The sequence below is a fragment of the Epinephelus fuscoguttatus genome, linkage group LG12, assembly GCF_011397635.1.
Source record: "Epinephelus fuscoguttatus linkage group LG12, E.fuscoguttatus.final_Chr_v1".
Taxonomy (NCBI): Eukaryota; Metazoa; Chordata; class Actinopteri; order Perciformes; family Serranidae; genus Epinephelus; species Epinephelus fuscoguttatus.
In genome coordinates this window covers 30,072,299-30,099,964 of record NC_064763.1, presented here as the reverse complement: position 1 = coordinate 30,099,964, position 27,666 = coordinate 30,072,299, and the positions used below count along the sequence as shown (strand labels likewise).

The following is a 27,666-nucleotide window of genomic DNA, read 5'->3' as shown; positions in this document are numbered from 1 at the left end:
CTCTGCTGCCTTTAAAATGGTTATTTTATTTGACACTCAATGATCATAATGTCCTTTTTTGTGGAATAAGTTGAAGTTAAATTTCATTTTACAATATTTGCAAGGGCAAAAAAAGTACTTAGTATTTACAGTAACTATTGCTTGATTAATTTGACTCTAACAAGTTGTACTTTAATGTACATAATGGAACAAAGTATACACAGATGATCACTTTATGATGACTTTCTTTACTGTAATTCTGGATTTATTTTTCATTTTTAATAACTTTTTTGCAGATTCTTTGATTTCTTGTGTCTGTAGAACATAAATGATTGGGTTCAACATTTGGGAAAAGACAGAGGTCATAGTCAGGTTCAGGATGAAGACATTTGGATGCCTTTCACTATCAAAAGTATATGAGATTAATACTGGGAAAAAATAGATGGCCGCTAATGAAAGATGACCTGTGCAGGTTTTAAAGGCCTTGAGTCTTTCCTGAGCTGTGGCCACTTTAGACAATGCATAGCCAATACATGAATAACTAAACAAGATGAATATCAATGGAAGCCAGAGAATAAGACACACACACACCATACCAATTGCATAGCTGGGTACATAGTCATTACATGCAAGTGGGAATATCTGGGTATGATCACAGAAATAGCTGTTAATGACCACAGATTTACAGATGGAAAGTCTTGTAAGAAGACCAACTGCAATGAGTATAGCAATTATGACAAAGACCCAGAAAGAGGCAATCAAAGACAGCATGAACCTGTTGGTCACCTTCACTTGATAGTGCAGTGGATAAATGATAGCTATCAGTCTGTCATAGGACAGTGCAATCAGATTAAAAGCCTGCATCGAAAGGCTAGTGTAGCAGAAAAAAAGGAACGTTAAGCAGTCATTGTAGGGGATGTAGTGATGGTTAAACAGAAAGATATCAAGAACCTTTGGCACCAAAGCAGTGCTACTAAACAGGTCTGCAAATGCTAAATTAAAAACTACAACATATTTTGGAGTTCTCAGATTATGATCCAAGTATATGACGACCATCACAAGTGTGTTTCCCAGCACTGCAACAACATAAACAAAAAAGAGAAAGACATAGTAATAATTGATATTAGGTATACCAATAAATCCCCTTATTATGAAGTATTCAGGTCTCACAAAGGTGATGTTTTTTCCAAGAGCTGAGTTAAAAAACTCCATTGTAAAATTTCAGTCAAACTCATACTGTCTGAAGCACGATGTCTACTGTAGAGAACAGAGCTGCACTGCACGTCAGCACTGTGTTCTGTGATGTACACAGACTGCAGCTCCTCTCTGACCTCTCTTTTGTCTGATCCCTTGAGTCCATTGTACGTAACAATCAGAAAAAAAAATCAATCCTGGGGCGTCAGTGGCTTAGTGGATAGAGCAGGCGCCCCATGTACAAGGCTGTTGCCGCAACAGTCTGGGTTCGAGACCAGCCTGTGGCCCTTTGCTGCATGTCATCCCCTCTCTCTCTCCCCCTTTCACACTTGGCTGCCCTGTCCATTTAAGGCAAAATGCTCAAAAAAGTAAATCAATAAATAAAAAGAAAATCAATCCAATGACCTTACTGCATTCATGAAATATACTCACAGGATTCTTTGCTGCAGCTTTCTATTGGAAGCTGTTGAAGCATCCATTGTATTTTGATGTAATTTGTTCATATTACAGGATAAGGCTGGTATTGTCGATTTTTTATGATTGTCAACAAATCCCATAAAAGACCAAAACCAACAAGTCAGTAATCTTTCTTTCATTACTTTTGCACTTTCTGTCTTTGGTTTAACCCCAAGCCCATTCATCCCCACTGAGGACGTTTATCGTTAATATTTACAGCATGTAATACTTGTAGGTTTGTTGTTTTTTTTTTTTTTAACTTTTTCTTTTGGCATTTTGCCTTTAATGGACAGGACAGGTAAGCGTGCAGGGGATGATGACATGCAGCAAATCACAGGCTGGTACTCTGCTCAACAGCCTTGTATATGGGGCACCTGCTCTACCACGAAGCCACCGACGCCCCATACTTGTAGTGTTTGGGGATGATTTTCTGCAATGGATTGATTTGGCCCATGTTTGGTGCTCTAGTGTACCTGCTCAACATGACATGGCAAACAAACACAGCTGGCTATTAGCTAGTGAATACAGTACGCAGTTCAAGAGCAATATATTTCTCTTAGAGACCAAAAACGGGGGTATTTCATCAACGTAGCTAAGAATATCCAGACTAAGGTGTAACCTTGACATGTGACTAAACGGCAACTCCCAATCTAGCGCCAACCCGTTCCATCAAGTGAAATCAGCTGACTCCACCTGACGCTAATTCAAGCCTCACCTGTTAAGACTCAACTCATGCACGCGCCCAGGGAAAATAAAAAGCCCACACTAGTCGAGTGCCGAACATGTTGCAAAATGTCAAAAAGCAAAGGAAAGCAGCGAGTGGAGGCTTTTTTTGCGGCGGAGCAAACGCCCCTTATGGAAGCGTATGAGGATTATAATGACAAATTTACAAAAAAAGGCAATACCGCAGCGAGTAATAAAGCAAGGGAGGTAGCGTGGCAGACTATTGCCGACAGGCTAAATGCGCAAGTGACAAAGAAAATTCTGCATTTCAGCATAATATCATGTTATATAAATCCTGCATCAAAGGGACAAAATACATGTAGGTAAGACCACCTATTAAATCTAACAATTCAAGTATGCCTAATGAAATTCACCAAATGTGTAAATGAATATTAGTGATAGACTATTTATCACATTTATCTACTGATTCCTATGTAAATTTCAGATGATTCATTTAATCAAACTATTTTATGTGAATCATCGCATTTATCACATAATTGATTGTAGATTAGGACATTTCCGAAATGATCAGTTTATAGGAAATAATCACATGACATTTCATCTATTGATTGTAGAAAACGACATTTAGCAAATCCATCAACTATCATATATGACCTGCAGGTGATAGTGTTATTCAATTATCTGTTTCTCATCATGTTGGGAGTCAATTGTGTCCTGTGTGAGGACCCAGGAAGAATAGCCATTACTCAGTACAACAGAGTGATGGCTAATGCTACCCAAATCATCAAACTATTTATGTGAATCATCGCATTTATCACAAATTGATTGTAGATTACACATGACCGAAAATGATCAGTTTATAGGAAATAATCACATGACAACCTTTCTTCTATTGATTGTAGAAAATGACATTTAGAAATCCAGTAGTTTCAGTGGAGATGAGTCAAACCTGTGCAAAATAAAATTCAACCTGAAATAAATAAATAAATCATATTAAATAAAAATAACTTCAAACTTAAATAAATAAATAAACAAATCTGATAAATAGCCATCAACTTACTTTCAGAAAGTAATGGAGCTACACAGACCCATTGTAATCTCTATCCCTTATTATATCAAAATAAATAAATATAAAGAGGGACAGTGCTATAGGATCTTATTTGTATATTTCTCCCTCACTGTCCTCTCTGCAAACAGTTGCCTCAGCCCTCAGCATCACCACACTATTAAACACTGAAGAACAGAAATGACTGACTGCACATGCAGAGAATTCTTTTATTTCATAATGTGTGGTTAGCAAACTGCATATTTCTCCCTCCTCTCTGGGAGCATCCGACCCGGCCTCTCCACAGATAGGAGTCTGTCTGTATCGTGGGTTGGTCCTGTCCTGAGAAGACCCTTGGGGCTGGTGGTGGTTGAGGCCCTCTGACAATGTGGGCCTCATCAACAGGACAATGTGCCTGCATCAACAGTGCAGCACCTCAATTGTTCAGATGTCAATGCTGTCAATTATTTCCTAATTTACTCTCTTGCTCTGTCTCTGTGTCTCTCTGGAGTGTGTCTCTCCTTCTCTTGGATGCACTCCTTATATGCGCATTGTCAGTTGACCCATGGTAAAGAATGCTAGCCATTGGAAACAGAGCAGGGTGGGGATGGGAGGGGCGCAATCACATATTCAGTGGTTTAGTGAAGTAGTACACCTAATGCCCCATTGTCATTTTATTATATCTATTATAAGGAAAATCTCTTTAAATGTTGTGCTTTACCATGAGGAACTGCCCAGTTTTTACTATACAGTAGGGTGTACACAAAAATCTTGGTTCAGTATGTACCTCGGTACACAAGTCACAGTTCGTTTTTTTATATATAGTGAAAAAATATATATATATTAAATATCTTTTACTTATTGGTAACCTTATTAAAACTATACCACCACAGCAGTTAACTCTTTTTACACAATTTTGAATGAAACAAATATGTATAATCCTGACATTGTTTGAATGAAATCTATAAAAAGGACTGAAAATAATAGTCCTGCTGTTTTTAACACATTTTGAATGAAAAATATAAATATAAATTTCTGCTTTTACAGTTTTACTCAATTAAAATAAAAGTATAGTGCAGCTGGTCAGCTTAGCCTGCTCAGATTCATACTTAGGAACTTACTTAGCTTTTTGCCTTTGTTAACGCAGTAAACAAAACATGCTTATATCTAAAGTGCAGCTTAAACAATTTTACTCAACTCCAATGCCGTTGGTTATTTCTTTAATTATTGGTCAGGGTAGATCTTTGTTGCAGATAAATGATAATTTATTCTGATTGTTCTGCCAGCTCACGGCCCTTCCTCCTATGATTAAGGATTACAGCTGGGTCAAACTCGTGGTGTCGCTTTAGATGTGTTGAAGCATGTTAGGAGTGAGTTTATACATACCCAATTAACCTGTTCTGCATTGTATGAAGTCAACCACTGCTTATTTTTGTTTATGTAAATAAATTCACCACCTTTACCCTGAAACCAAAGTGTTTCCCAAATGGAGGACTTAAGGTTTGCGGGTGGGTCTTCAGGTTCGTCAGGCTCACTTGCCATGTTGTCAAAATGCGAGAATGCGCTGCACAAAGTGAAAGCGGAGATTTATGGGACTCGGTCTGTCACTCAATTATGTCCGTCGGGGAACTAGATATTTTAAATGGTTCAGCTCTCAAAAATGGAATTAAAATAAAATAAAATAAAATAATATCCTGCGCCCAATAATTCGGTACAGGGTCATGCCGAACCAGAAGTTGCGTACTGAACGGTTCGACACAAATACATGTACCATTACGGCCCTACTATACAGGAATGTACCGCTAGCAAAGAACCTCAGTGCTCAGGTCGGATTCGGTCAGCTTTCAGTGAAAATGTGTGCAAAAATAAATAATCCTATTGTCTGTCCAGCAAACTGCATGGATACACCATGCTTTGCCTGCTGAACCGGTACCTCTCCCACAGATAGGAGTCCGTCTGTATCAGTGGGATGGTCCTGTCCTGGAAGACCCTTGGGGCTGGTGGTGGTTGGAAGGCCCTCTGGACAATGTGGGCCTCCCCATCAACAGGATCTTCAATGAAGGAGCATGCCATTATTTCCTAATTTACTCTCTCTTGCTCTGTCTCTGTGTCTCTCTGGGTGTGTCCCTCTCCTTCTCTTGGATGCACTCCTGATATAGTATATATATATATATAATTGGCTGTATATATATATAACAGATATATATATATGGGATAATATATATTCATATGGTTTGGTGTATATATATAATCTTTTCTTTAATGCCTCAGTTTCATTTCATATATAGTTTTGTTTTTATTAATTTGATCTTGGCTTTATTGTTGTGTTTTTAATATATCATATTTATATATATATATATATATATATAATAGTTATACATATAATTGTATATATATATTTTATGATCTACATATTATTTTATCATTACATGACATAGTTATGAGTGTGTAAAAGCACTGGACAACTGTCTTTTAATGTCTGTTCTGTCTTTATTTTCATGACTATTTACATTGTAGATTCTCACAGAAGGCATCAAAACTATGAATGAACACATGTGGAGTTATGTACTTAACAAAAAAAGGTGAAATAACTGAAAACATGTTTTATATTCTAGTTTCTTCAAAATAGCCACCCTTTGCTCTGATTACTGCTTTGCACACTCTTGGCATTCTCATGAGCTTCAGCGGTAGTCACCTGAAATGGTTTTCCAACAGTCTTGAAGGAGTTCCCAGAGGTGTTTAGCACTTGTTGGCCCCTTGCCTTCACTCTGCGGTCCAGCTCACCCCAAACCATCTCGATTGTTCAGGTCCGTGACGATGACAATGACTGAACAAACGTTACAATTTCTGCGTGCATGTTTTGTAATTAATAACATGGTTATGTAACTCAGTAACTCAAACGGTCTGTGAAAAAAATATTTTTTCCAGCGGATATCTTAGATACAACATGATTGAGCTAGCAAAGCAGTTTTGTGTTGCTATGTGTGGTATTTATTCAGTTATGGGAAATCACGATGTCTAGAAAGCATCAGTGGCTTCAGCAGGAAAGCTAACATCAGGACGTCATCTGTTAAAAGCCTCCCATTGTCAGATACGACATGATATTACTGCAGGTAGCTCAAACATGTTGTACCTAAGACATCCGCTGGAAAAAAAAATTTTTTCACGTTGACGAGACAGTGTTTTGGGTGGAACGGTCGCCATGGACGCGGAGCTTGCTGTTTCTGTAGGTACACATTTCCTGGGGACACCTGCACGTCTCGGCCCCCACCCTGCAGCATCGTTCAAACTCCCCTCTCACGCAGTCAGACTACTCCACACTCGCTCAAACGGTGTCCTGCTCTCTCTCAACCTCTCCACTCTGTGCACGCTCAAGTTTGCCAACACACAGCCTTATATTTGTGCCACAAAACCAACCGATCGGATCGGTCAATTCTGATTGGCTGTTCGGTTCCCAATCACAACGCTTCCACATCTAGAGCCACTAGAACAGTCTATGGTGTTAACAGACAGAAGAGGAGTATTTGACTAGAGCTGCGTTAAAACATTCTCATTATCAGCATAATTATTATTTTTCTTAGCACTGGTACCGTGTTAGTTTTAAATTGTTTAAAATATTTCCATAAGACATCGCTATGGCGTATTGTTGTTGTTACAGCCATTTGCCTCTGCCATCTGCGGTGGTTGGATATCTCATCAGGATCTGGAGGAAGAGTTGTGATTGCACACCAAACAGCCAATCAGAATTGACATCGTCCAATTCGATTGGTTGCTTTTGTGGCACAAATATAACGCTATGCCAAGTTGGGCGTTTGTGCTGGCAAACTTGAGCACGCACAGAGTGGAGAGGTTGAGAGAGAGCAGGAGATTGTTTGCGCAAGTGTGGAGTAGCCTGACTGCATGAGAGGGGGGTTATTCTTGCATGCTAATTCAGATAATGGTAAAGGCACTGCAACAAAAAGGTTTTATAACAACCTGGTCCTTTCACAACCACCTCCAACACAACCATTTAATAATATGCATCAATGCATACTGTAATTACATCCTACAACACAGTGAATGTCACATTTGGTTTAAGTAGCCTCAATATGACCATAATCCTTGATATAAATATCACTCTGCATAAACATGGAAAAACATTTAGACAAATTTGTGCTGTTCATCTGTTAGAAAAAAAAAATGTTATTAAAGCATTCACCTTCACAGAACCCATGATTCCTGTGGCTGCTTCACAAAGTTCTTCACGAAAAGTGTGTATGTCCGGTAAAAAGGCCAGAAAGGTTTAATGTGAAGTAGTGATGAGTTAGAAAACACAGCACACTAATTCAGAAGAGAGAAGCAGGAAAGAAAAGACTGGCCTCTATGAAATAAATCTTAAATATTATAAATACAGGATAGAAATAAAAAAAATCACCTTCTTTTATGGTTTAGATTTAGGACCAAATGAAAATAATAACAACGTATCTTTCCATTACATGAGCATATAAACACAAATTAAACCAAATAGCAGAAAACTACTTATTGTATGTGTCTTGACGTATTGTTTTTGTTGTGTATTGTATATTTTTTTTCTGTTGTATGTTTTTTACTGGACCTTTGAGTCTGTGCAAATAAAACTGATTGATTGTACATGTTTTAAACTGTAGACTGTAGTTATGACTGTATTGTGTGACCGTTAAAATGGTCATTTTAGTTGATGCTCAATCATTATAAAGTTCTTTTTTGTGGAATAAATTCAGGTTAAATTTCATTTTACAATATTTGCAAGGGCAAAACAACTACACCGTATTTACAGTAACTATTGCTTGATTCATTTTACTCTAACAAGTTGTACTTTAATGTACATAATGGAACAAAATATACACAAATCAGAATCAGAATCAGAATCCCTTTATTGTCCCCGGGGGGGAGATTGCCTTCCAGTTACAGTTACAAATGATCACTTTATGATGACTTTCTTTACTGTAATTCTGGATTTGTTTCTAATTTTTAATAATTTTTTTACAGATTCTTTGATTTCTTGTGTCTGTAGAACATAAACTATTGGGTTCAACATTTGGGAAAAGACAGAGGTCATAGTCAGGTTCAGGATGAAGACATTTGGATGCCTTTCACTGTCAAAAGTATATGTGATCAATACTGGGAGAAAATAGATGGCCGCTAATGAAAGATGACCTGTGCAGGTTTTAAAGGCCTTGAGTCTTTCCTGAGCTGTGGCCACTTTAGACAATGCATAGCCAATACATGAATAACTAAACAAGATGAATATCAATGGAAGCCAGAGAATAAGACACACACACAACAAACCAAATGCATAGCTAGGTAAATAGTCATTACATGCAAGCAGGAATATCTTAAGATGATCACAGAAATAGCTGTTAATAACCACAGATTTACAGAAGGAAAGTCTTGTAAGAAGGCCAACTGCAATGAGTACTACAATTATGACAAAGACCCAGAAAGAGGCAATCAAAGACAGCATGAACCTGTTGGTCACCTTCACTTGATAGTGCAGTGGGTAAATGATAGCTATCAGTCTGTCATAGGACAGTGCAACCAGATTAAAAGCCTGCATTGAAAGGCTAGTGTAGCAGAAAAAAAGGAACGTTAAGCAGTCATTGTAGGGGATGTAGTGATGGTTAAACAGAAAGATATCAAGAACCTTTGGCACCAAAGCAGTGCTACTAAACAGGTCTGCAAATGCTAAATTAAAAACTACAACATATTTTGGAGTTCTCAGATTATGATCCAAGTATATGACGACCATCACAAGTGTGTTTCCCAGCACTGCAACAACATAAACAAAAAAGAGAAAGACATAGTAATAATTGATATTAGGTATACCAATAAATCCCCTTATTATGAAGTATTCAGGTCTCACAAAGGTGATGTTTTTTCCAAGAGCTGAGTTGAAAAACTCCATTGTAAATTTTCAGTCAAACTCATACTGTCTGAAGCACGATGTCTACTGTAGAGAACAGAGCTGCACGTCAACACTGTGTTCTGTGATGTACACAGACTGCAGCTCCTCTCTGACCTCTCTTTTGTCTGATCCCTTGAGTCCATTTTACTTAAGAATCAGAAAAAAAACAATCCAATGACCTTACTGCATTCATGAAATATACTCATAGGATTCTTTGCTGCAGCTTTCTATTGGAAGCCGTTGGAGCATCCATTGTATTTTCATGTAGTTTGTTCATATTACAGGATAAGGCTGGTATTGTTCAGGATTCTTCTTATTGTCAACAAATCCCATAAAAGACCAAAATCAACAAGGCATCATGGCTTTCTTTCATTACTTTTGCACTTTCTGTCTTTGGCATTCAACCCTAAGCCCATTCATCCCCACTGAGGACGTTAACTGTTAATAGTAATTTATTGCATGTACTACATGTAGTTTTTGGAAACTATTTTTTGCAATGGATTAAAGCCCCGTTTCCGACGATTAATACGGTACAGTACGGTTTGGTTCAGTTCAGATCTGTATGCTTTTTTTCTGTTTCCACTGCCAAAACTTGGGGATGGCACCAATGGAAGGTGGAGCTGTGAACACTGCAGTCCATTGATTGGTCAGTAGCAGACAGTTTTATAGGTAAACTGTAACTATAACATGAAAGGATGTTTTGCTGCCTCTTGCAGCAGCTATAGTCGGAGAAAAAATAACTTAATTCACTGGGCCAACTGCCGACGACTTTTAGGGTGGAATGTTAACTTGTAATGTTACTCAATGCATGAGATCACAACATTGGTCAATCAACACAACTTCAATATTCCATATGACAACTTTGACCATGACTTTAGGTTTTATATGACATACACTTTTAGGAATGAGTGGATCTTTAAAGGCGCTGTATGTAAGAATGTGGCCAAAACAGTTACTGCACTCAAATTCAAAACACTGCTGCAAGTCGTGTCCACCCCCCTCTCCTACAGATTCAAGGTTGCTGGACAGCGGCACGCTGGAGACTGATTTGTTTGCCCATGGGCGGCTGCCGTGGCAAGGCCGTGTCGTCGCGTCCGTGATCTTCGGTTTTCCAGCGGACCGTTCGAGCAAGTCCGGCTTCTCTGCTGCTAACGCTGCTGCTGGGATACAGCTGAGGAGGAGTCGGCTGCTAATGCTATGTACCGTGACACTGCTAATGCTGCTTGCCGTGCTGCTGTAGGTCAGTCATAACTGTAACTGATGCTGAGACTCTACTAACTGCGTGACTGGTAGACCGCGGTGAGTGGCGCAACAGGCCCAAACACAAATTCAAAACATAAACATGATTTGTGGACTGTAAAATATTTTTTTAAATGCGAATATTCTGGCCGTACTATTGTTGTCGGTGAGATCAGTATGTTATATGAACATTATTCCTTTGTCTCTGTGACATATTAGGAGGATTTTATGACTATTTGCTTTAGATTTCTTACATATAGCTCCTTTAAGCATTTATAAATATTAATTTTGGCCAGGTAATGTGAACTGCATATATTCTAATCCTCACTCAGAGAGAAGAAAAAGGTTGCATAGCAAAAGGCTACGGCAACACTAAACCCCTGAGCCTGCCTTACAAGGACGAAATGCACAAACCCACTATTTCGAAATATCAAATAGAGAGAAACTCACTGCAGCCTGTTTTATTTTATTCAGAAGATGTCAGTGTGCAGCCTCATTCTGTGGAGAATAAACGGGTGCAGACTTCCATCTGTGTCACCGGTAATGAGGAAATACAGTGAGTGCTGGAAGGAACAGTGAGTGACAACAACCCCACCCACATGAAAGAGTACTGTTTGCAGTGGAAACACTAGGGTCTAGGTAGGTAGGTAGGTAAGAGATACTTTTGGCTCCAAAGATACCATACCGATAGTCACTGGTGGAAACTGGGCTTAATTTGGCCCATGTTTGGTGCCTTAGTGAGTACCTGCTCAACATGATGTGGCAAACAAACACAGTTGGTGACTAGCCAGTGAACACAGTAAGCAATTCAAGAGCAAACTATTTCCCTTTGGCATTAGAGACCAAAAACAGAACTAAGAGAGCAGGCACTGGATTTACATTCAGCTAGGTGACCATAAGTGTAAATCTAAATAAATGAGGACATTGCTGTGTCACTGCTGGATGTGTAAATAAGCAACTTTTAGCTAACAAGGTTATCATCTTAACTTTCAACAACTATCAGAGACCCATGTTTGCCAAGTGGACTATCAAACTCAAACACACACTCCAGCACTTTACAAAACTTCCACTGAACTCTGTTCAGTGAAAGTTTTAAAGTTTTTTGCAGTGAGAGAAAGGTGGACAATACCACAGAAAAGTAATCAGTACAATGAGCTATAAGTTAATGTTAAGGCTCTAAGTTAATGTGTTTAATGTGTTTGCTGAAAATAAAGCCCATTTACTTTTCCTTTGAACAACAAAAAGAAGAGGCAAAGGACAAATCGCAGGGATCAACTAACAAGGTTTTGCACTTCACATGAACTAAAGCATCTAACGTTTTTGTTAGGTTCATGGCTAGTATTGACAGGGGGTTGAGAACAACGTTAGTGAAGGTACCATGACCCCCAGTGTCATTTCAACAATGCTGACGTTTAAAAAGAAACGCCATGTTCTGCACATTTCCTATCATTTCCACTTAACAATTAAACACAAAGAGAAGCAGCACACATGCACTTGCAGTATAAACCTATGTCAGTGTCTCTTCTCCTTACCTTGTTAATCATGGTGAAATCATCCCACTGAATGGCCAGAAGTGATATAGTGATATTTACAACAATATGATCGAATCAGGTGAGATCATTTTTTAACCTAACAAAGATCAAAACCGGGCCTTACATAGTATAGCTGGCATCAACCTCTATAGTTTGTCTGACCAAAGTAGCAAAATGTTGGCTGCACAAAGGCATACGGAGTGTCAGGATCCCCCAGTTTATTAAAACTTAGTTCTGGGTTATCAACGCTGTGGGTAGTGCACCCCATCACACAGCAGCTTTTAGGAATTTGTGCTGGTAGACGCAAGCAAACACCTTCCCACAATACAAAGTCAGTAGATAGCAGTGAATTGTTTTACCCTCCAGTGTGGGTGTTCTGTCTCGATACAGGGTGTAAAGCAGGTGTCTCGTGCAGGAATAAATCAGGGCCTACTACTGCAGGATCATTTTTTTTATCCACTTTAATATATACAAGCACATAAGCTTTAATAGCTTTTGACCTATTGAGCAGGGAAATACCCGTGCTGACATACACATCTGTTACTAGGGCTGATGCTTCAAAGCATCGAAGCTGCAATGGTTGCTGTGCTTTTTGTTTTGTCTTTTTTTACATGTAAACTGGTGAGGGAATTGAAAGCAAGTGGCCAGTGAAAGACGCAAATGAGACCAGTGTCCCCAGTGAAGTCACTTACCTCTGCTTCAAGCAAATAAATTAGCTGTCCAATTGGAAAATTAACAGGTGAGATTAATTGCAGAGGGTCATCCACAGCGAGCAGCTGTAGTAAACTGCTTGCTCTGCATCGCATAGTGTAACCCAACCCACTGTGTTCAAGTTATTAATAACTTAGTGGTAGCTAAGCTTAGCTTCTGAAATCATGCTTAAATCACATAAAATCCTGTGGATTGTTTGTTTGCTTTCACACCACAAACGTACCACACCAGAGTCCCTTTGGAAGCTCACCAATACACACCTTTTCAAGTGATGTCAGTTTGGTTGTGTTGATCAGGATTTGATTTACACCTTTCTCACCACCCCAAATGAATCATGATAACCGGGCAGATGGACCTGAGCTTCTTTAAACCAAACTAATCAAGTCAGGTGTGACATCACCCTTAGAGCCTCTATGCTGCGGCGCATGGGGACCTTCAGTGATTAATCTTTATCGAATTAAATAAACACTCCAGTCAGTCTCCATTGTCTTACAAGAAGGTACTTTATTACCAATCTAGCGCCAGGAAGCCAAAACTCCACACAACTGTGGATGCAAAGATTTCTGCTTGAATAAAACACTTCCATTATAATTGATATACAAGAAAACAAGCTACCAGAGGGGCATGTATGACTCTATCTGGTCATTTCCTCTAAACACCAAAATCCAGTCAAAACAAGTAACCACAACAAGCACACCTCAAGAAATTAAGACACAGCAAAGTCGTTTAATCTTTACAATTTGCAGTCCGAACCGTCTCTGACATTAAATGCTGCTATCCCCTTCTCAGTTATTCTTAGGTAATTCAGCAATTTAAATTTCTTCAAAAAAAGTCTGCATGTCCCGTAAGAAGGCCAGAGAGGTTTAATGTGATATAGTGATGAGTTAGAAAACACAGCAGACTAATCCAGAAGACAGATGCAGGCAAGAAAACAAGACTGGCCTCGATGAAACAAATCTTTAATAATAATGATAAATGTAAAAAATTCAAAATTACCTTCTTTATACTTTAGATCCTGGACCACATGAAAATGAAAACAAAATACTATTTTTATATACAGTAGACTCCATCAAGTAATGTGCAGAGAAACAAACTTTGATGACAAAATAAACAGAGTATCTTTCCATTACACAAGCATATAATCACAAATTAAACCAAATAGCAGAAAACGACTCCTATTGTATGTGTGTTGTACATGTGTTATATTGTGGACTGTAGTTATTAAAATGGTTATTTTATTCGATGCTCAGTTATTATAATGTCCTTTTTTGTGGAATAAATTCAAGTTAAATTTCATTTTACAATATTTGCAAGGGTAAAAAAAGTACTTAGTATTTACAGTAACTATTGCTTGATTCATTTTACTCTAACAAGTTGTACTTTAATGTACATAATGGAACAAAATATACACAGATGATCACTTTAAAATGACTTTCTTTACCGTAATTCTGGATTTATTTCTAAATTTTAATATTTTTTTTGCAGATTCTTTGATTTCTTGTGTCTGTAGAACATAAATGATTGGGTTCAACATTTGGGAAAAGACAGAGGTCATAGTCAGGTTAATGAGGAGGGCAGTTGGATGATTTTCACTGTCAAAAGTATATGAGATTAATATTGGGAAAAAATAGATGGCCGCTAATGAAAGATGACCTGTGCAGGTTTTAAAGGCCTTGAGTCTTTCCTGAGCTGTGGCCACTTTAGACAATGCATAGCCAATACATGAATAACTCAACAAGATGAATATCAGTGGAAGCCAGAGAATAAGACACACACAAACCAAACCAATTGCATAGCTGGGGAAATAGTCATTACATGCAAGTGGATATATCTGGCTATGGTCACAGAAATAGCTGGTAATAACCACAGATTTACAGATGGAAAGTCTTGTAAGAAGGCCAGCTGCAATGAGTACTGCAATTATGACAAAGACCCAGAAAGAGGCAATCAAAGACAGCATGAACCTGTTGGTCACCTTCACTTGATAGTGCAGTGGGTAAATGATAGCTATCAGTCTGTCATAGGACAGTGCAGTCAGATTAAGAGCCTGCATTGAAAGGCTAGTGTAGCAGAAAAAAAGGAACGTTAAGCAGTCATTGTAGGGGATGTAGTGATGGTTAAACAGAAAGATATCAAGAACCTTTGGCACCAAAGCAGTGCTACTAAACAGGTCTGCAAATGCTAAATTAAAAACTACAACATATTTTGGAGTTCTCAGATTATGATCCAAGTATATGACGACCATCACAAGTGTGTTTCCCAGCACTGCAACAACATAAACAAAAAAGAGAAAGACATAGTAATAATTGATATTAGGTATACCAATAAATCCCCTTATTATGAAGTATTCAGGTCTCACAAAGGTGATGTTTTTTCCAAGAGCTGAGTTAAAAAACTCCATTGTAAAATTTCAATCAAACTCATACTGTCTGAAGCACGATGTCTACTGTAGAGAACAGAGCCGCACGTCAGCACTGTGTTCTGTGATGTACACAGACTGGAGCCCCTATCTGACCTCTCTTTTGTCTGATCCCTTGAGTCCATTGTACGTAACAATCAGAAAAAAAATAAATCAATCCAATGACCCTCCTGCATTCATGAAATATACTCACAGGATTCTTTGCTGCAACTTTCTATTGGAAGCTGTTGAAGCATCCACCGTATTTTTATGTAGTTTGTTCATATTACAGGACTTTCTGTCTTTGGCTTAACCCCAAGCCCATTCATCCCCACTGAGGACGTTTATTGTTAATATTTACAGCTTGTAATACTTATTGGGGACGATTTTCTGCAATGGATTAATATGGCCCATGGTTGGTGCCCTACTGAGTACCTGCTCAACATGACATGGCAAACAAACACAGCTGGCGACTAGCCAGTGAACACAGTAAATGCAAAATATTTCCCTTAAGCATTAGAGACCAAAAACAGGTCTAAGAGAGCAGGCACTGGACTTGCGTTCAGCGCGGTGACCGTAAGTGTTGTTGGGAATAGAATGATTTTATGTGTTTTACTATAAGTTGTGTTTCACTATATAAGTTTTAGATGTGTGAACAATGAGAATACTGAGATGATTTCAGCTGATCTGAATGTGTTTGCTTTGCAGAAGTGGAGAAGCACAGGAGAGGAAGAGACATGAAGTCTGAGGAGCACATACCGCAATGCTTAGATAATTAGTTTCATATATGTTAAAAAGAATAGAAAGTGATGTACAGATAGTAAGGTACAGCACGTGTAGGGAGTTGTGTTGTTCTCTTGTCTTTCAAAACAGGAACCATGCCCCCACCGCCAGCGGGAAGGAGTCAGATTAACATGAGGCAGGGGCGTGGTGTGGTGAAGGAGGAAGTGGAACCGCCAATGAGAAGAGAACAATGCCTCATCTGCACAATGACACTCTGTTACACTCAAATATACTGGGTCAGGGGAAGGACAGGAGGTCAGACTTCGTGAACTGACACACCTTTGTTGCTGGTCAGGGAATTAAGTTGAGACCCAGAGCTCTGTAATTTCATTCCTTTACTGCTTAATAAACTACATTAACTGAGACCGAATATCTTCTCCTATTGCTTCATTAAAGAACACACAGGACTGAGCTCACACATAGCACACTGGAGAGTAGGACGAGCCTCGAGTCCATCAAATTGGTGACCCCAACGTGATGGAGATGGAGAAGTGACGGGACAAAAGACATTCAACAGCGGAGGACAGCAGTATCGTGACATTTGCCGCGGCCTAAAAAGAAGGTAAGCAGACGCCTGTTTTATCGAAGTTCTGCAATTGGAAACGCTAAAACTTGTGTTGTCATTGTACTAAAGTCTCCTAGTCTAAAATGTAAAGGAATAAAATTAAAACAAAACACAAAAGTGAAATGCCCCGGGGCAGAGGATGAAAGGCCCTGGAGCAAATCATAAATTTGACTCCTAAATACGAAACATAGTCAACACCTCGACAGGACAGGGTGCAAGGCCCTAGAGCAAATCATAAATTTGACTCCTAAACCTGAAACATAGTCGGGTGTAAGGCCCTGGAGTAAATCATAAATTTGACTCCTAAATACGAAACACAGTCGGGTGAAAAGCCCTGAGACTAGGTTTTCCATCTAATCTCTAAAAAAGAAAAAGACGAGTGTCCGGAGGTGGATAAGCTCGGGGAGGACCCATAAGGTTGCTTCTTGGACAGCTGAGAATATAGTCTGAAGACACGGGTTGTCTGAGGTTGAAAGACCTTTGTGTAGATTGCTACAACACAAAAAATAGGTTACAGAGTTCTGCGGGCAGGGGAGCGTTTTCCATGTGATCCCTAACACTGAATACTATTGCTCATGTTGAGACATCTATTCAATGGTCCGCAGAACCACCCTGATATTGGGAGTGTAAATAAAACAGTATTTTAAATAAGGGAAAAGTGTTGTGTGGGTGGCTTACCGACAACCAGCTATTTTACAGGACGAGAGAGTTGTGTAGAGTCTATTAGAGGTGACTCAGATTCCTGCTCTCTCAGTGCCTGAGCGATGGTCGTGTTTTGTGGGGAAGAAAAAGAGGAAGCTGTGTAATTTTGCCTTCAGATAGAAGCCAATTGTCGCCGAGCCATAGGCATCCCGCACCCTCCTAGGAGAGCGGTGTAGAAGCTTGGGCGTGTCGGCCTGCAACTGGTGGAACTTAAGCAGCGAAATCACAGCGATAGAAGGAGAATAATAAGCCCGCATGGACTGCATTGTAGAGCGGTCACGTGGCACAAAGCATTGTGTACAGTTTTGTTTTTTGTTTTTTTATTGTGTGCAGCAGTACCTTACTGGTAGAAACAAGTCAGAGTGGAAGAGGGACAGAGAAACGTGATGATCGGCGAATTCGACAGGGACTGTCGCGAGCAGGGAGGCTGCCCTCCCATGCTGGTAAAAACTCAGTTTAGGGAAATTAGAAAACAGCTGTTGTCAGGAGTAGAGGATAAGCGGAGACAGGAAGTTGGTAGGGAGTTTGATGAGTTGTGGAAGGCATTACAGGCACAAGGTGAGTTGCCTGGGGATGATGAGGCGGGAAACGTCACAAAGAAATTGCAGGCTGCAGAAGTAAAAGCACAAAATGATTTGGAAGAACACGTTAAAAAGGAGAATGAACCTAAATTTAAAAAGAGAAAATGGAAAAATCACAAAGAAATGAAGGAGCACAAACGAGCACTGCTCCATCAGATGGCAGTTACAGCCATGGCCTATTGGAAAAACACAGACAAAAGTCACAAAAAAACAAAACAAAGATAAGCAACCTCTGTCTGCTCCTACACCGGATCCAGCCTCACCACCACCAGAGCCCACCTCTAATAGGTTGTATCCTGAGCTACCCCAAACACCCACAGCTCCAATTCCCCCACCATATTCAGGGAAGAATATGCAAATGGAAATGTTGATGATTAACCCTTGTGTGACCCCTGGACATTTTTGTCCATTTCCAAAATTCAAAACTCCCTCACAGACAGATTAAAGGTCACAGGGGGGTGACTTTTTTGCATGGGGGTGTCATTCTGGGTGAAATTTCAAAATCTCAACTTTCAGCACAAAAATCCATTATTTGACCCTGTAATGCATTTTTATCCCATCCATGACCCTTTAAGTGGACAAAAATGTCCAATTTCTAGAAACAGTCCAACAAAAGGTCACAAGGGGGGTGATTTTTGTCAAGGGGGGTGTAATTTTGGGTTAAATTTGAAAATCCCAACTTTCAGCATGAAAATCCATTATTTGACCCTGTAATGCATTTTCATCCCAGCAACAATACAAATGGCTAAATGACAGGTGGACATTTTTGTCCACTTGAAGGGTCATGGATAGGATAAAAATGCATTACATGGTCAAATAATGGATTTTCGTGCTGAAAGTTGGGATTTTCAGATTTAACCCAAAATGACCCCCCCTTGATAAAAATCACCCCCCTTGTGACCTTTTGTTGGACACTTTCTAGAAAATGGACATTTTTGTCCACTTGAAGGGTCATGGATGGGATAAAAATACATTACAGGGTCAAATAATGGATTTTTATGCTGAAAGTTGGGATTTTGAAATTTCACCCAGACTGACACCCCCATGCAAAAAATCACCCCCCCTGACCTTTTCTAGGACACTACAAAAGTTTCTAGAAAATGGAAGAACCAGAGGAGTGTCCTGAGATAGAGGATGAGGAAAGTCAAGGATGGTCAGGGTCAGACTCTGAGGGCGACTATGATACGAGGGCTGTAAGACTAACAGGAATAATGAAGTCAACCACCAGGTTGAAGTCAACCGAGCTCACGTTCAGGTCGTACACATTCTCCCTATAATCTCCGACAAAATAAGAACAAGCCAAAAACATTTGCCATGCCACTCCTGGAAAAGACCCCAGGAGGAGGAGAGGTATACCAACCCTTCTCCTTTACAGATATGCACTGCATCCTGGATAAGATGCCCCCGCCCTTAGAGGGAGGAGGCCCCTGGATGGAGCGTTTCTGTAAACAAACCATGGGCAGACCTGCCAACCTTGAAGAAAGGTTATGAGTACCACCTTACCAGACACTCGTGCGTGGTCATGAACATATGTGGACACGGCAGCACTTTTTTTTTTTTTTTTTTTTACCATTAAAGTCAATATGCACATGTGGCAAACAGAAGAAACGAGCGTACATTTACATATTCGTATCTATAGGCCTAAGCCCCACATACGTCCATAGACGCCCAATATTTGTTTTATGGCGCAGATCAAGGTCAGTTTCATCAATCTGATGGTAGTATTGATCATCTGCTTAAAAAATACAGTAATATGTCCTGTTGTGACAAAAAGAAAGATTTCAAGTGGGATTCGGGGGTTCTCCCCCGAGAAAATTTTGAAACATGACATGGCGAAATCCTATTTTCATGCAATTTCATACAGAAATAGATATTAGATCATAGACAAGTGCATTACATTAGCATTCCTCATCGTGTTCTTGTGTAGTACGACACCTATTAGAACTACTCTCTTATTGCCTTGTTTTTTTCTTATAGAAATTCAGCAGACTCATCAAACAAAAAGTCTTTTTATCATAAGTGTGTTATAGTCATTCAGGCAGGGCAGGTTTCATAACACAGTTGAATGTAAATTTGTCTGCAATTTGCTTACCGTGGTACAATTCTCACCAGCAATGTATCAACGACAGGCGACTTTGACACTATTTACTTCAGTGTTTGCCCTACCATTTTATTAGAGGGGCACCCCGCCCCGCCCCCCCTTGAAGGTCAAGTTAATTTTATTTAATTTTATTTTCTATATAGCGCCAGATCACAAAGAAGTCACTTAAGGTAACCTTTCCTATAGAACAGGTCTACACCTTGTCCTTTTATTAAACAAACTAAATAGCCTTATGTTATTTATCTTATTTACAGACCGCGTGTCATTTCTGTCTCTACATGGTCGCGCGTTTACAATCCTCCCCTGCTCTCTGTAGCGCGCACAGCGGAGTTTGACCCCGTTGGGCACGCGCACACACGTGCCCGCACACACACACACACACACACACACACACAAGTGAACACACTAGAGAGCGTAAAAAAATGAATAAAAAAGGACTCGGCGGTGGAGTGAGATTTCTTAAACAAGCGTGAGAAGGTGATACCGTCTACCAGACTGAACACACGGTAACTCCGGTCTGAGCTGACGGTGAGGAGCTAATAAGAGCTAACTGCTAACAGACAGACAGACAGGGGGGGGGCAATATGCAGCAATCCGATTGGCCGAAATCTTTTCGTTCCGCCTACGCGCCTATATTCACCGGGTATCAACTTGAGTGACATCTTGCATAGACAAATACACTGAAACCGGCGAAATGTGCGATCGAGTCATATGCGTACTTTTAGAGCATCAAATCGTACCAGCGTGCTTTGATGTCAAAATGCGTGCCTGGTACGCAAAATGCGTACAGGTTGGCAGGTCTGCATGGGTCACAAATTAGCATTAGGGGACTGGAGAGCGCTACTGGGACAACAGCTCTCCAGCTGGGATTTAACTGCACTTGAGATGTTTTAAAACGTTAACGCCACAACAGTTAACTTAACAGATAAAGAGCCATTCGCCCACCATGCCACTGCTATCGGTCGGGCCATGTGACAACAGTTTCCCATTCCATCTGGCACCATGCACATGCTCATGTTTCACATCGAACCTGACGAAAACACCGCAACATTCCTCAGCAGATTTAAGAACACATGGGTAGATGTGGCTGGAGTACACCCAGGGTCTTATGACCTACAAACCACCCTGTTCAGAAAGGCTGTGTTAGAGGGACTGCCCACGAAGGTAAAAGAATCCTTAGACAACAACCCTGACCTTCCTGGCTGTTCCACTGAACAGTGGGAGAAACACCTCACACACCACATGAAAAAACACAGAGCTAAACAGGCGGAAGATAAGGAAAACACAGACTCAGCACAGGTTCAGCTGCTCAAACTTCAATTGGAGGATGCACGTCGTAAAATGAACGATGCGAAAAAAGACAAAAAATCAGCCAATCAAATGGTTCAGCAGCCTCAGCCATCACCCACAGTTACCCCAGATCTTTTTCCAACCCCTGAGTGGGTAGACCCTCGCCTTCCCCATTGGAGCGGCTCCCGAGGTGGTACAGGAAGATTCAGAAGGGGGGGGGGGGATCGTGGCGGCCCAAGAGGGGGTCAGGGCGATGGGGGGAGTTCCATTGTGGAGACCCGTCGCCTTGGCAGGAACGCTGTCCACACCAGACCTGCTCATGTAATGCTGACCCCGAGTGGTTGGAGGACAGGATGCACCGGATGCGAGGCAGGCAGCTCAGACCTCTCAGGGGTGGCGGAAACAGACCCCCCTGGGGGCGGGTATCAGGGACTGCCCAGGGGAGGTTATCAAGATCATGTGCATCAAGCACCCAATGCTACTGTCGCTCCACAGGGTCAATATCCTCTGATGACCTGGGAAGTTTCCCAAGGATATTGACGGGGCCCAAGAACCCCCAAGTGGGAGGAGCTGGCAGACCCCTACCTGCAACTGAAAGTACTGAATCGAGAACTGCCTTTCATGCTAGACACAGGGGCACCGTATTCCACATTAAACCTCCCTGTGTCGGCTACTCACATGTCATCATCAGCGGTTGAATTAACTGGGTTCTCGGGTCAATCAGAAAATCTGCCACTCACAAAACCACTCACCACTACCATACTCCAAGTAGATCAGACATTTCCACACACATCTGTTTCCTCAATGGCATGTCCTGTTAACCTTTTGGGCAGAGATGTGTTATTAAAGTGTGGAGCCTCCATCCTGTGCAGCCCGGACAGACTGATAGTGACATTCCCAAATGGGTACGCTGTGAACTGCTCATTATCAACTGTACATTCCTCTTTACAAATGTTGTTATCTGGAGACACATCTCCCACAGCTGAAGGACAGTGGGCAGATATCTACTGGGGCCTCCTTGAGCCAAACACCACAGCAACTCCTGGGATTTGCGCTCTCTATCAGTCATGGCGCCCATGGGTTCAGTCATTAAATCCCTACACCCCTCCTCCTGATCCCTTCCATGTAACACTCTATTATGATAGAAAAGGGGATGAGATGTATCAGCAGGCATTTTATAATGAAATTGAAGGTAACAGGTGGGATACACAGTCGTCCTGTATACTGGTGGGTAATGAGGGAGTGGCTGCAGCTGTTAACCTCGCTTCAGAACAGCAACAGTGGTATGAGGGGGAGGAAGAAGCCTCCCCTCACATATCTCTGGCAATCCATGCAAAACATCAGGCCAAAGACTTGGGCCCTATGTGTAAGAGGTTAATGCAACTCACTGATTGGATCTGCACCCAAATTCCGCAGGTGGATTTCTCACCCTCTGAGAAAGCATATCGCATCAAGCAGGGAGCTACAGACAAGGCGATCCTGGAACACTGACAGATAGAGAGGTTTCATGGTAGGGAAAAGACTGACCATCCAGACGCAGAACGCATGTTACACACACCCACCGTGCACACGACATGCAGCAGGAGTGGCAAAAATTTTGCAGAAAATAGCACACATAGTGATGAGACACGCACTGACTGTACTAACAACGCACAGCATAGTGGCATATGTAAACTCTGCGGCATTTACCATGACATCACTCAGACAGACGAGGCTGGAAAAGATCTTAAATGCACCACACATAACATTCACACATGAAGGCGTAAACATGGCAGATAACATGGGAGAGGGCGAGCCACACAGGTGTGAGGAAAAGGTGCAGAAAGACACCAGGGTGAGAGAAGATTTGCAGGCGAAGCAGCTGACTAACGCAGAGGAAACACTGTTCACAGATGGATGCTGTTTCAGGCATCCAAATGAGGGACTGAAAGCAGCATATGCAGTGGTGAGACAGACAGAAACAGGGTTTGAGGAAGTCCTCACGGAAAGGGTGACAGGGAAAGAGTCAGTAAGCTGAGCTCCAGGCAATGATTACAGCTCTAGAATGGTCAGAAGGGAAGAGAGTGAACATCTACACAGACTCTGCATATGTTGTAGGAGCAATCCATGTGGAAATGACACAGTGGATCAGATCTGGTTTTTTAACAGCAGCAAAAACCCCCATTAAAAACGAAAAAGATATGAAGAGGCTACAGGAGGCAGTGATGAAGCCAGCACAGGTAGCAGTCATTAAGTGTAAGGGCCATGATAAAGCAGGGGCAGCTATCGCTAGGGGAAATGAGGCTGCAGACAGGGCAGCCAAGAGAAAGGCAGGACATAGTCAACAGTATATCATGTTACAAACAGAGAAAACAGTACATGATCTCCTGCCACCATATGATGTAAATATGTTAATAGCAGAGCAGCAGAAAGCTTCTCCACAGGAGCTTACAGTCTGGAAAGAGAGAGGAGCAGTGAGAAAAGAGAGTGTGTGGAGGTCTCCGGACGGAAGACCAGTGTTACCCCCAGGGCTGATGAGATCAGTCCTCCAGGAGGCTCACGGGGTGACTCATTGTGGAAAGATGCAAATGGTGCGAGGTCTCACTCATTGGTGACACCCTTTTCTGCCAGGCATGATTGAGAATCACATCAGAGAATGTAATATATGTACAGAATATAATGTCAGACCCACAGTGAAACCACACCAAGGGAAATTTCCTCTCCCTAAACTCCCAGGTCAAGAGGTCATTATTGACTACACAGATATGACAGAAAGAGTGGGAGGACACAGGTACCTTATGGTGGCGGTGGATGCATACACCGGCTGGCCAGAAGCCATACCTGCCAAATTTCTGATAAATCAATATATCCCCAGGCACGGGTTCCTCAAACGAATCAGATCTGATAACGGGACTCACTTCAAAAACAAAGACCTACAGCAGGTAGAGAAGGCATTGGGTCTAAAACACACATTTGGCACAATCTATCATCCTCAGTCACAGGGCAAGGTGGAAAGGATGAACCAGTCTATGAAGGGAAAAATAGGCAAAATCTGTGCTCAGACTAAAATGAGCTGGGTAGATGCTCTACCCCTAGCTCTATTGTCAGTCAGGAGCTCAGTGAACTCATTGACAGGATTCACGCCATATGAACTAAAAACAGGACACCAGTTCCCGGGACCGGGAGCTGGGATCCAAACTACAGAAGAAATAGAAAGCCCTATGCAATACAAACCGTATTATGACCAACTAACAGCATTGGTGTCAGCTTTCTCCAAACAGGTGACCACAGCTCGGGAGGGAGCAGAAGGGAAAGACCCCCCAGCATCAGAGTGGGTCCTGCTCAAGGTGATCAAACGAAAGTGGTCAGAGCCAAGGTGTACTGGTCCCCACAAAGTCGTGGAACGGACATCCCACGCCGTCAAACTCCAGGGAAAAGGTGACACATGGTATCACTGGAGTCAGTGTGCAGTGGCAGAGACACCTGCCCGAACACTGGAGGACATAAGAGACACTAAAGATTAAAAAAAAAAAAAAAAACACAGCTTACTCACACAGACATTTATTCATTTAGCTTAGCATAAGTGTGGAAGAGATATCCTGTGATCAATGTGAACGTTTGAAGCTCCTTTGAAGCAACATTGTGCCCAGAGTACGTTTGAGTAATATAAAGCCAGGATACAAGAAAGACTCGCTTGCAGCACATTTACACTCCATATTTACTCTTATATTTTACACGTTTATATATACCTTTTTGCAATACAAAATAAAGAAATGAAATTGTTGGGATTAGAACCACGCCACCATAAGTGGTGTGTGTTGGCAGTTGTTGTGTTAACCTGTGTTATTGTTTTACCTCTGTTGTATTATGAGTCTTCCCTCAGAGACAAAGCCATAGAACCACCACAAAACCAAACCAGGAGAAACGCACCAGGGAGTGGAACGTCAGACTCCTGCATAGCTAAGTATGGTGGAGTAGAATTGACATACATCATGGGGCAAAGTACAGGGTTCCAGTTTGACTTGTGTTCATTACAATGTTCTTAGACTGGCCAACAGCATTAGGGACACAGTCGGAGGACTCTCTGAACAACTGGCAGCCACCTCCCTGATGACAGTACAGAATCGAATTGCATTAGACATGCTTTTGGCGGAGAAAGGGGGTGTCTGCTCTATGTTCCAGGGCCTCTGCTGCACCTTCATCCCAAATAACACAGCTCCAGACGGGTCAGTAACTAAGGCGCTAGAAGGGCTGCACACGCTCTCTGAGGAAATGCATGAACACTCAGGTATTGATAAACCCCTGGGTGGTATCTTCAAGCAGTGGTTCGGTAAGTGGAAAGATTTAGTGGTATCGGTATTCTTGTCTCAGGTGGGAATGCTCACGGTGTTAGCATTATGTGGTTGTTGTATCCCATGTATCCGGTCCCTCTGTGAAAGAATCATAGTGTCAGCTGTGGAGAGAAAACATCCACAGCCTCCACCATATCAGAAGACTCAAATGGAGACGGCCACCCTGTTAGGAGGGCCGCCTACTGATTCAGATTCGGACTCAGACTCAGGAGAAGACAAGGTGTGAGTGGTCTCATTGTGTATGAGACTACAAGGGGGAGTTATAACTTTTTGTTTCAAAAGAAACAAAAAGTGCAGTAATCACAAGACCTAAAAAGGGGGACCTGGATACATTGGGACTGAAAAAAGTGGCCTCAGTCCTATGAGGCCAAAAGGGGGACTGTTGGGAACAGAATGATTTTATGTGTTTTACTATAAGTTATGTTTCACTATATATGTTTTAGATGTGTGAACAATGAGAATACTGAGATGATTTCAGCTGATCTGAATGTGATTGTGTTTTCTTTCTGCAAAAGAAGTGGAGAGGTACAGGAGAGGAAGAGACATAAGTCTGAGGAGCACATACAGCAATGCTTAGATAATTAGTTTCATATATGTTAAAAAGAATAGAAAGTGATGTACAGATAGTAAGGTACAGCATATGTAGGGAGTTGTGTTGTTCTCTTGTCTTTCAAAACAGGAACCACGCCCCCACCGCCAGCGGGAAGGAGTCAGATTAACATGAGGCAGGGGTGTGGTGTGGTGAAGGAGGAAGTGGAACCGCCAATGAGAAGAGGACAACGCCTCACGTGCACAATGACACTCTGTTACGCTCAAATATACTGGGTCAGGGAAAGGACAGGAGGTCAGACTTCGTGAACTGACACACCTTTGTTGCTTGTCAGGGAAATAATTTGAGACCCAGAGCTCTGTAATTTTATTCCTTTACTGCTTAATAAACTACATTAACTGAGACCGAATATCTTTTCCTATTGCTTCATTAAAGAACACGCAGGACTGAGCTCACACATAGCACACTGGAGAGTAGGACGAACCTCGAGTCCATCAGTGTAAATCTAAATAAATGTTGAAATTGCTCTGTTACTGCTGGATGTGTAAATAAATAAGCAAACTATTAGCTATAAAGTCAACCATATAAACTTTCAACAACTATCAAAGGCAGATTTTAGCCAAGTGGACCATCAAACTCCAACAAACAAGCCAGCCAACCAACACACACTGCACCGCTTCACAAAACTTCCATTGAACTGTGTTCAGGCAAAGGAAATACTGTCGTCTATTTTGTTTCAAAAAGGTTGCACCCATACCACATTGCAGATGACAATGGCTTTCCCTGGTACTAGCACCACAGCAGAACTGTCTCTACTGTGGGAGACATAATGTTAGTAACAACAGAACAGAGGACCCTCTTTTATACCAACAACTATTTCTACAGATAAACCTAGACATTTAAGCAGTGCTGGTAGGCAGGAAATCGCTCTTTCATTTGTTTTTATACAGGTACGCGGTTTCATGTCTGATTTGTTGGGCCTGATCAGAACTTGACATGCTGTTAACTTTTTTGATAACACACATTTTTCTCTGCTTCATTGTTGGTGACCTTAATAACTTGCAGAAACACCGGTGCAATAGCCCACCTTCCACCTTCTCTTCCCTCTCTCTCCCCCTCTGTCTCTCTCATACACACACAGCAGCACGAAGCCCAAAGTATCAGTCAGAGCAGATTTGTGTGGTTGAATAGTGAAGATAAATTTGATTTATTGACTAGAAGTGTAGATTTTGAAATTATATTTAAACCACACAAAATCCTGTTGATTCTTTGTTTGCTTTCACACCACAAACGTACCACACCACAGTCCGCTTGGAAGCACAACAAGACACACCTTTTCAACTGGTGTCACTTTGGTTGCGTTGATCAGGATTTGATTTACACCTTTCACACCAGCCCAAATGAATCATGATGACCGGGCAGATGGATCTGAGTTTGTTTAAGCTAAACTAGTCTGGTTAGGTGTGAAATCACCCATACCTGCTGGGTCTCAAAGGGACCTTCTGTGCTTATGCTTTATCAAATTAAATAAAGACTCCAGTCAGCCTCCATTGTCTTACAAAAAGGTATTTTATTGCCAATCTAGCAACAGGAAGCCAGAAC

At 41.3% G+C, this 27,666-nt stretch overlaps 3 protein-coding genes and 1 long non-coding RNA gene across 4 annotated transcripts; 1 reads left to right on the top strand and 3 right to left on the bottom strand.

The window, feature by feature from the left end:
* Positions 1-207: 207 nt before the first annotated feature.
* On the bottom strand, positions 208-1,197 carry LOC125898322 (olfactory receptor 1-like). Its single transcript, XM_049592093.1, has one exon. The coding sequence runs from the start codon at positions 1,189-1,191 to the stop codon at positions 208-210; it is 984 nt and encodes a 327-aa protein (XP_049448050.1). The 5' UTR covers positions 1,192-1,197.
* Positions 1,198-8,297: 7,100 nt separating this feature from the next.
* On the bottom strand, positions 8,298-9,281 carry LOC125898625 (olfactory receptor 1-like). The gene has a single exon (XM_049592470.1). The coding sequence runs from the start codon at positions 9,279-9,281 to the stop codon at positions 8,298-8,300; it is 984 nt and encodes a 327-aa protein (XP_049448427.1).
* A 4,899-nt stretch (positions 9,282-14,180) lies between these two features.
* Positions 14,181-15,164, bottom strand: LOC125898320 (olfactory receptor 1-like). The gene has a single exon (XM_049592091.1). The coding sequence runs from the start codon at positions 15,162-15,164 to the stop codon at positions 14,181-14,183; it is 984 nt and encodes a 327-aa protein (XP_049448048.1).
* A 1,052-nt stretch (positions 15,165-16,216) lies between these two features.
* LOC125898329 (uncharacterized) lies at positions 16,217-26,454 on the top strand. The gene is made up of 3 exons (XR_007450616.1): positions 16,217-16,234; positions 16,341-16,506; positions 24,430-26,454. It is a non-coding gene; the product is annotated as an uncharacterized LOC125898329 (long non-coding RNA).
* Positions 26,455-27,666: the final 1,212 nt, after the last annotated feature.

What these genes read in the sequence shown, in the direction of transcription:
- LOC125898322 (XM_049592093.1), bottom strand. Translation starts at nt 1,191, where the DNA reads ATGGAGTTTTTTAACTCAGCTCTTGGAAAAAACATCACCTTTGTGAGA.
- LOC125898625 (XM_049592470.1), bottom strand. Translation starts at nt 9,281, where the DNA reads ATGGAGTTTTTCAACTCAGCTCTTGGAAAAAACATCACCTTTGTGAGA.
- LOC125898320 (XM_049592091.1), bottom strand. Translation starts at nt 15,164, where the DNA reads ATGGAGTTTTTTAACTCAGCTCTTGGAAAAAACATCACCTTTGTGAGA.